Source organism: Monopterus albus, unplaced genomic scaffold (genome assembly GCF_001952655.1).
Source record: "Monopterus albus unplaced genomic scaffold, M_albus_1.0 scaffold511.1, whole genome shotgun sequence".
In the NCBI taxonomy this organism is placed as follows: domain Eukaryota; kingdom Metazoa; phylum Chordata; class Actinopteri; order Synbranchiformes; family Synbranchidae; genus Monopterus; species Monopterus albus.
In genome coordinates, this window is record NW_018128391.1 from 85,857 (window position 1) to 95,627 (window position 9,771).

Below are 9,771 nucleotides of genomic sequence, written 5' to 3' on the forward strand. Positions count from 1 at the left end.
TATCCCTGCAGAGATGTATTGTACAGTCTGACAGCTGTGGGGAGGGGTTGGGGGCCACAACCATGGACCCAACATGAAATGCTGAGAAATGAGATGTTGTGAAATGTGTATTACTGGGTTAACGGGGGGCACCTTTCCATCCTGCCAGCTGTGAAGCATCTTCACTGACCTGAATTAGCATTTCAACATAACAGCACACAACAAGCTTTGAACTAGAGTGCTACTTCGTGATATGCCCCTATGGGTCGTATGAGAAGGAAAGGACAAATGACCATATGGGTCGTATAGGTTGGAGGACTTGTTGAAACCATCACAGCAGGAGAAGTGACTGGGTCTCCAATGGCCCAGGTGTCAGGATTTATTCTCCTCGCTGATACATGTGGGGCCATCAGTAAAAAAATACAAAATGAAGTGAGTGAAATTTGACCTCACTCAGGATCTTGAAAAGGAAGAATAGTAAATTGTATTTAAACATTGTATTTACTGGGGAAATACATACAAAAGCTCACTTCAACCATTGTATATATTACACAAAAGAGTGATAAGAATTGTGAATAAGATGGGATATAGGGATCACACCAATGGAGCTTTCATACAGTCTAAATTGTTAAAATGTTTTGATTTAGTGGGATATAAGACTGCTGTGTTTATGTATAAAGCCAGGAACAATTTATTACCTGGTGGAATTCAAAAACTATTTAATGAAAGGGAAGGGGGATACAATTTAAGGGGTCAGTTAAATTATAAAATTCATGCTATACGTACAACCAAAAAAAGATTCTGTATTTCCATAAGTGGGGTAAAACTATGGAATAATTTAAGTGTAGACATAAAAAATAGTAATAGAATTGACGAGTTTAAACATAAATATAAAGGTATGTGTCAATCAAGATATATGCAAGAACAGGCTTAATGATTAATTAGATGGAACATTGTGGGTGTGGTATATGAATGTTAATACTCTGTAATAATTCTACTTGTGTGATGTAGAAGATAATTATCAAAGTATGTCATTATGTAAGAATGTTAACACACATGTTTGAAAGAAAAAAATCAAATCTAATCAATTAATTAAATTGTTTAAATTAATCAATTTAAACAATTAATTAAATTGTTTAAATTGCTGCTGTATCTCATTTAGATACAGCAGCAACAAAAGGCATTTTTAAACATTTTGCTCATTACTAATGACAACTGGAATTTAGTTTTTCCAGAGAACATGTCTTGTCTTTACGTCAACTAGTGACATCATTTCTTCCTCCAAGGCATCTGTGACTTTGAAAAAAGGCAAGGAACACAAAACTGGGTGGGGTGCACCTCAGCCAGATCAGTCCAACACATTCACACTCCATTTACACCTGTGAGCACTGTGGGGTTTCCAGTCAACATGACTTTGGACTCTGGGAGGAAATCAGAGCAGACAAACAGCACACAAACTCTAGTTTTCATTCATATTGTGAAAAAAACAAGAAGTCTAGTCTGAGTTAATCACTGGACAACTATCAGATATGAGTATATTTTGAGAACAAACTAGTCTGAGATCAATTCGTCTGCCATTTATGGGGAGAAATATGTTTGGCTGATATTGGGTGTTGGTGCAGTAGTAGATATGTCATGGAATAAATTTTCCCATCAAGTAGATGAAATGTACTGCTATTAATAATATGACAGAACAGAATCTGAAAGCACCGAGATCTTTACTGCTTAATCCTTGATTGTGTGTGATATTTTTACTTGTCTTCTATATGTTTGTGCTGTGATTCACTGGTAACCAGTAACCAGGTCCTGATAAAGCCAAGAATCAACAAGTTAAAAGGATACTGGGACAGTATCCACGATGTATGATGTATGTGTTTACAACACATCCTGTCCAGAGCAAAAAAATCAGGTTGCAAAATTCTGCCATATGTGAATTTTGGGTTGGTCACATTCATTTGTGTTGAATGTAGAAATGTAATGTAGCTGAAAGCAATAGGAACAAATGTAATATAAAAGTTTAGAAAGCATTTTATATACTTCTTTATATACTTATATACTTTTTCAGTTTACATGTCAGATATTTTTAACCAACCTTGCTGCATTTTAACTGCACTAATGATAGTAAATAGTAGCTTTTGCACCACTGGTCATTATCTCCTCAGCTGTATTGATTCAAAACACACTGAGGGGATGGTAAAAAAAGAAGAATGCATCTTTAAGGATTTGGTAATGAATGGGTTGAAAAGTAGCTTCATTCGGCTCCCTTCTCCCCTTTCTGTACCCACCCTGCCCCCCAGCACACGTTACAATGCAGGGCCACCTCCCCCACCACCCCCTAACACACACACATATTAACACACACTCCCTGCCCTGCCCCCTGAAGAACACATGCAGGAGGTGGGGGAGCATGGGTGGGTTTCCCCAAGTATTTAAGCAGATTCCAGCAGATGGTCGAGGAACTTTCCTCCTAGAGTCACGTTGCTCTGTATCTCCTTCACAGCGGACCTAACTACTTCTCCATTTCTCTCCCTTTCCCTGCCAAAAAATTATCTTTCAACTCCTTGGGCAAGGAGTTTCTAACAATCAGAGGGCCAAAGTGAAGTCTGCGAGTTTTTTCCAGACCCTTAAACCCAGTCTCTGTTGTCGCAGTTCCCCAAAGACCAGACTTTGCCTCTCTTTTTTTGTCCTCCCCACCCTCCCTCTACCGTTGGATCAGACGTCCAGCTCCTTCACTCAGCGAGGACGGCGGAGCCAACCATGCCTTCAGATTTTCTAACGCCTTTCCTGGATCTGGATGAGTTCTGCAAGGTGAGAGCCACTAATGACCATTTCAAACTTTCATACTTATCCTGGTGATCAGTTAAAGCTGAGGATGAGTTCAAGAGTGTAGTATCAACAATATTTCTTGATGTGGGAAAAGATAAGGAAGTGATGAAAAGTTACTAAACTAAAGACTAATTTGCAGATAAAGTGTTTTTCATTGATACGTCTAAAATCTGTTTACAGAAATGGTATTATTAATGATGAACCAATCCATTTTACTGCAGTTTTTGGTTTGGAAGTCAAATGTTTGGTTCGCAACTTCTTTTGTAAACAATCATATAATTATTCGACACATCATCAGAAAAGTGAAAGTCTAGGGTTAAGGTGTTTTGGGTTTGAACGAGTATTTTTTAAATTTTGCTCTAATAATTTGTATGAAAAATTGTTATGTGCTTTGCCTGATTTTTCCATACACTGTTTAGTATTTTGTAGATAAAGTGTTACTGGCACAGAACATAGTACTTAGTGGAACTTGATTTTTAGTGTGTTTTCAGATTCAACACAACACATTCTATTTAAACTTTTAGTTTTATTTGTTTATACAAGATAAAACTGTTCATTGCTTTAGCTGCAGCTTTAAAATCTCTTCTCAGCTCGACCTGGCCCTGCCAGTCTCGCTCCAGCCCTCCAGGAATGCAAAAGGCTCACATTTATTCTTCTCTCTATTTGTGTGACAGAATTTCTGTGGCCTGGAGGCGACAGATGGCTCATTGATCAGCTCACAGCACCAGCTGCAGGAGCACAGTCAAAGAGTCCTGGGCTTCCAGCGTCGCCATTCTCTCTGCCCTGTGACCCTTCCCAACTCCAAGTTCAACAGCAGCAGCAGCAGCTGTGAGGTGACTGAGTCAACCTGCTGGGGGCTCAATATGGCCTCCAACCAGCAGTGGAGCAGGGAGGGTCAGCTTCCCCGCTCCTTGCTCAGCCACATCCCCTTCAGGGTCGACCGCTCAGTCAGCATGATTGAGGGCAATGTCTGCAGTTTGGGTTGCAGAGAGGACAGAATGGCTCATATGTCCCCACCAGTGCCACTTCCTCCACCAAGCCTGTGCATCAGTAACACCTCTCTGTCCTCCACTGCTTTCTCCTCTGCCTCCAGACCCCCGGCCCCCTCACCTCACATCTCCACCAGGTACAAGACCGAACTCTGCCGCACCTATGAGGAAAGTGGGGCATGCAAGTACGGCGCCAAGTGCCAGTTTGCCCATGGCTTAGACGAGCTGAGAGGCCTCAGTAGGCACCCCAAAAACAAGACGGAGCCTTGCCGCACGCTGATGAGATTCACGCTGGCAGTGCTTCTGTACCACCACAGAAACAAAAAGTGAGGCCTCCTCTGCTGCGTCACAGCCTGAGCTTTGCTGGCTTCTCCTCCTTGCCACAGACTTTTCAACCAGTTGAGCAGATACAGCCGTCCTCCCTCCTCTTCACCCGGGCCTCCTCTGTCTCCCCTCCTCCATCCTCTGCAGGGAGCCCAGAGCTCCTCTCTCCTCTCTTCCCTGAGCCGGGGGCACTGAAGCATTGCTCCTACCCCTTCTCTGGCATGACTGACCTGGCAGGCGGCAGCAGTGATTCAGCTCTTCGTTTCTATCCTGTGACCGATTCTGTCAGCGTCAAGTCTACCCCCTCCACCTTCATCTCCACAAACTCCAGCCTGCCTTACAACCTCCCCCAGAAGCTGCCGGTCTCCCTGAGCAGCCTCCCTGGCCTTCAGCGTTGTTCCTCAGCTGACTCCCTCTCTGAGGAAGGCTACACCTCCTCCTGCTCCCTCAGCTCTTCCTCCAGCGGCACAGAGTCTCCGAGCTTTGAGGGCAGACGCTTGCCCATCTTTAGCCGCCTGTCTGTTTCAGATGAGTAGGGAAGGGTTTTACTGAAGGGCTGAATTTAATCAGGGATAGATGGTCTAATTGTTTTAACTTTGTGTGACCAGGATCCGATGATGGTTTTTGCACACGGTCAAAAAACACAAGAGCAGCTTTGACGCATGTAGTCTGTCTGCATGATTTAGAGTCTAACAATAGCAGAAAATGATCAAAGCTGGTTAAAACACATGAAGTTCATATACAAGTCACAAAGGATTAAAACGTTAGGTTTTCAGTCCCTCCCTAAATGCAGCCAGGTAAACGTACCTAACTTTGTGCATATTGCATTTCTCATCCAAGCAGTTGTACCGCTGCTCAGTGTTCGTCCAGTTTTAGCTGACTTCTCTTTTTGTTTTTTGTTTCTTTTGGTAATTTTGTACGTTTTTTATGCCATTGTTACTGCTGTATACTGTTGTATACCCATTCTTAGAGAATCCTCAGAGGGTGCTTGTTTTTCCTGCGTAGTGGGAAGTTCTGTGTGAGAATTTCCTTTACCCCGACTGAAGAGAGATTTTGAGATGCTGTTTGCCCTATGTATGACCAGTGTGCTCATCCACTTTTCTAATACAGCAGTGATGTTTCTTACGGATCTTGTTATTCATACTAGTCATTACAAACCGTTTCAGTGATGGCAGCCTGCATCACTTCTCCAGTCATATTTCAAGCTCTCCAACTGTATGAAATGAACCTTTTGTCCCTGAGTAAGAGGGTTAAATAACTGTATGGTCACTGATTGATTGATTAAGTAACCGGTTGCATGGCTGTGGCCATGATTGATTGTATTTGTTCGCCATTTTAACTGCCTGGCAAGGATTCAGTTAAACCGCCTTAGCAAACCCATGGTCTAGTTACCAAAGTCAATGTTAGCATTACCCTGTTACTCCAGCCTTTAGCCATCACAGCTAACAGTGTTATGATTATTGATATTATAGCTTGAAACGTCTTAGACTTATTTATTGCTTTTTTGTTTGATTTGTTGTTTCTGTCAGTTTGCTTTGTAATTTATGCATTTTTATAATGCCAGAGAAATTATACTTTACGTATGCATTCATGTTGTCTGTCTGCCTGCTTTACACTATCCAGTAGCTTTAAGACGCCATGAGGAGATGAGAGGAAAGGTGGAAGCAAGACATTCTGGCATTCTATATGTATGTTGCCTTACTGGCTGATAGGCCTGGCAGAAATCAAAACACTGGGGTTTCACATCACAAGCAGCTCGATCAGTTAGTCAGCAGTTGCTCTTTTCACATGGAGACAACTGAGCTTTGGAGAAACATCTTCTTTCTGCTGTTTATGTGAGCACACAGTGAGTCTGCTCTCCTGTCCATTAAGTCTCATGCTTCTGACTGTAATAACCTTTTTCTAAGCATTAACTACTGTTCTCTACATACAAAGCAAAACTATGGTGAAAGAGGGGTTTGCCACTCATCCATGGCCTCAGTGTGAATCAGCAGTGGCAAATAAAAATGTGAGTACAATATGATCATCAGTTTGGAGCTACACAACCACCAAAAGAATGATGTTAGAAAACAGTGTTAGTTTTATTTCAGGACTGCTGTATTGCTGCACTGTGGTCTTTCTGTGTGGTTATTCCTACCAGTTTACAACTCCGGTGTGCTATCTTCTTCTCTTGTGTAAACACAGGTGAAAAGGTGACAGATGTTTGTAGTTGATTTTTATCTATCAGAGCTGCCTTGATGTTTGTGGGTTGACCTCTGTTGCACACTAGCTAGCTAGCTAACTCTGAGCAGCAGGTGAAATCAAGTGGGTTCAGGTGAAACCAGGCAAGATTTGTATTACTTGCTTTTGTCTTGAAATCAACTCAACCTGCCCTGACAAGTCCAGTGATGCTTCCTGTTGCTGTAGCCTATTGTTAGCTTGACTTGACAGCAAGCCGTTTTTGTATCTTTTAACTTAAAGTCTTATTTATTTTGTTTTTCAAAGCAAAACCTATATTGTGTTGTTTGGTTGTGTTCTTTGTTTTACATAAGTTAAGTGCATTTATTGTTTACATTCCGTGAGTTATGTTGATATCCTAGCTCCTTATCTTAATATATTTGTTCATCTTTATTTCAAAATAAAGGTCTTTGAAAAATATCAGCTGGGCTCACTTGAATCTCATTATACTGTTGTGTGATTGTGTTGTATTCTATAACACACTGGAAGTCTGAAGTGGTTCTATAAAATCAAGGATATTTAAGACATTTTCTGATGAATGATGCAACTTTTATTTTGAATAACTTATGATAAAAAGTCTGTAGGAAACTTAAGCACAGTAGTAAGCAACATATAAACACTTTGCTTTAAGGCTGAGCTTTGGCACCTTCTACCAAACAAACACCTAATTCTGACCCACATCATTCACTCATCTGTATCCTCCCAACCCCATGTCCATGCTACGCCTGCCTCACATTCTCCCCCTCTGCTCACTCTCATCTCTACAAAAACACTTCTTAGCTCTACATTTGATGTCTATTCTCTGCAAGGACTCGGAGGGACATGATCAGAACTCAGGCGTCTTCAGGGACAAAACGAAGTCAGAAGAATTTCCTGAATTTACATGAACATTAGAGGTGTAATGGTGAATTAAATTCTTTCAATAGAGTAAAGCTTTAATGTCACTAAATGAGCTATTTGATGAAGACAGCAATCAATAAAACAGAAAAGTACTAACACATCTCAGCAGAAAGTTTCTTAACTAAATTATAAGCAGAGCCTGCAATAAATGGCTTAGATCTACAGGGGCAGTAAGAGATGAGTCACCAAAGACAATGAGAATGTTGAGCAGGAAGCTTTAACATGGTGAAAGAACTCAAATGTGCATTTGTGATGAAGGTTCTCTCACAAGCATCACTTTAAAATGCTACTGCATCTAGGGCCTTTACGATCATCTGTGTCCCACTGACACACAAAGGGAACAAAGATTAACTCTTTCTCTTACTTGCATTTAGGGACTCTCCCAGCCCTCCCCTCTGTATGTGTGTTTATGTGTGGGAAGAGGAGTGGGTTTTGTTGCAACTCGTCTGAACAGACCAATTTAGAGTGAGTGACACTGAGGAGAATGTTTGGGCAACAGATGCTCGAACAAAGAGTCCCCAGCACACAATGGGACTCAGAGATACTTGTGACTGATTTCCATCTATTCACACAAAGTGGAGCAGAAGTTGAGGTCCTCCCCTGCCTCTGTGTGTGTGTGTGTGTGTGTGTGTGTGTGATGGTTGTATCAATTGTACCATATAAAATACTCCTTTACAAATATATGTCTTGCACTCAAAATATTTTTTAGAAAATGTTGAGATAGATACTGTAGATAAATGATGATGGTATGTTGTGAGGTAAAATCTTAATCTGCAAAGTAACTACAACTGTCTGATAAATATAATGGAGTAAAAAGTATTATATTTCCCTGTGAGATGTATCTTGATCAAATTAAATTTGGTTCCAAATTTTATGTGCATACACCATAACTCAAAACACGGAAGCGGCACCTGGTAGGACTTTAATACAAGGAGCAACAACTGAATCCAAGTTATTGTTTTATTGTGCTGTTAAAAGCTAGATTAGAGAAATAAGAATACAAGGTTTTATAATGATTCCAAATCTTTGATTATATATGTGAATTTACCAGTAAACACTTATATATTGTAACATTAATCACATACTGGAACTCCTAAACTTGTTTGTTTCCATTAAAATTTATCTGAAAATTAGAAAAAAAATACAGCCACCTATTATTTTACTGGGAAACTCTCAAATAGGTTCAAGTATACATGCACATTGTGTCTCAGTGCACACACAAAAGAGGCAGTTGAGGTCCTGTGTGAGTTCATGTGTGCATGTGATGGCATTCAGCTGGGGGCACCACATGAGGGTTTAACTCTGCTGAATGAATATCAGAGTGCAGCAGGAGCAGACTCCCACAGCCTCCTATGGCTACTTACCATTCAAAAGCAATGGTTGTGTGTGTGCAAGAATATGTGTGTCTGTAAGACCCTAAAAAGGCCAAGGGCCATCCCTGTGCTGCACCCCCCAGCCATGCAGGCTCTTTGTGTTTCCGTGCTTTCCCTTTTCAGTTTAACATCTGTATGCTAATGTATCTCAATGGGAAGGAACTGGAATAAGCCTGGGAGAGAGGGTGAGGGGCAGCTTCCCTCTCTGTGGATGGAAAGGGATGGGTGAATGAAGTGATCTGGGAGAATTTAGCAGCAGGAAAAAGTTAGTGCTGGGCTCAGAGACAGGAGAGAAAAAGAAGAATTACTGGTGAACTGGATGGGACTGGGTGAAGTTTGAATGGGCAGTCTGTATAAGTATAAGACAGCAGTAGAAACTGAAATCAACATGTTACACACTATGCAACATAGTACATTTAAGCATCCAGCTCAATTACAAGTGCCATTTTTACACTATAGTCATTCGGCTGCTGCATCCAGACAGGCACACAGTGAGTTTAGAGGATGCCAGTTTAAGTCAAGGTAATGCTGCTGTAATGGGCGCTGCTATGTGTGGCACCAAAAGTGACAGTTGAGGTACATTTACTCATGTTTTTCTACTGGAGCACTTAATACTTATACACAACTATATTGTGTAATATAAGAACGTGTTTCTTTAACACAGTTTATTAATTGAGACAGCCATTCTCTAAAAAAAAAACTAAATATGTCACATGTCTGTTTATTATAACCCATAGTTAGGATTTATTGTTAGGCGACCTCTAGTGGCCAGAGTAATGATAACAGGAGCAAAGGAAGAAATCAGGTGACTTATAAAGAGTGACAAAGTCTGCAAGAGGGAGCAGCAGAAAGGTACCTGGCTGCAAACAAGATGGTAGCCTGTGGCCAAGACTTGTGCGCTATAGGGGTGTGTATCTCTCTCTGATACTGGAGTTGCACAGTTGCATTTTGCAGGGTGACTTATTTTAATTTTGTGCAGATAAAGAAGTGCTGGCTGTATCTTCTGCTTTTAAGGTAAGGTAAGACTTTACTGATCCCACAATGGGGAAATTCCAGTGTTCCAGCAACAATAGAGAGCAAACAACAAAACACCACAAGAACAACAAACACCATAAGGACCTCCGAGAAGCAAATAAATGATTTTACCCTAAATCAAATCAAAT

The 9,771-nt window shown here is 41.0% G+C and overlaps 1 protein-coding gene across 1 annotated transcript; it reads left to right on the forward strand.

Moving 5' to 3' along the window:
• Window positions 1-2,329: 2,329 nt before the first annotated feature.
• LOC109952889 (mRNA decay activator protein ZFP36L1) lies at window positions 2,330-5,548 on the forward strand. The gene is given in 3 exon segments (XM_020588198.1): window positions 2,330-2,787; window positions 3,480-4,068; window positions 4,071-5,548. Coding segments are annotated over 3 exon segments (1,224 nt in total). The 5' UTR covers window positions 2,330-2,736; the 3' UTR covers window positions 4,655-5,548.
• Window positions 5,549-9,771: the final 4,223 nt, after the last annotated feature.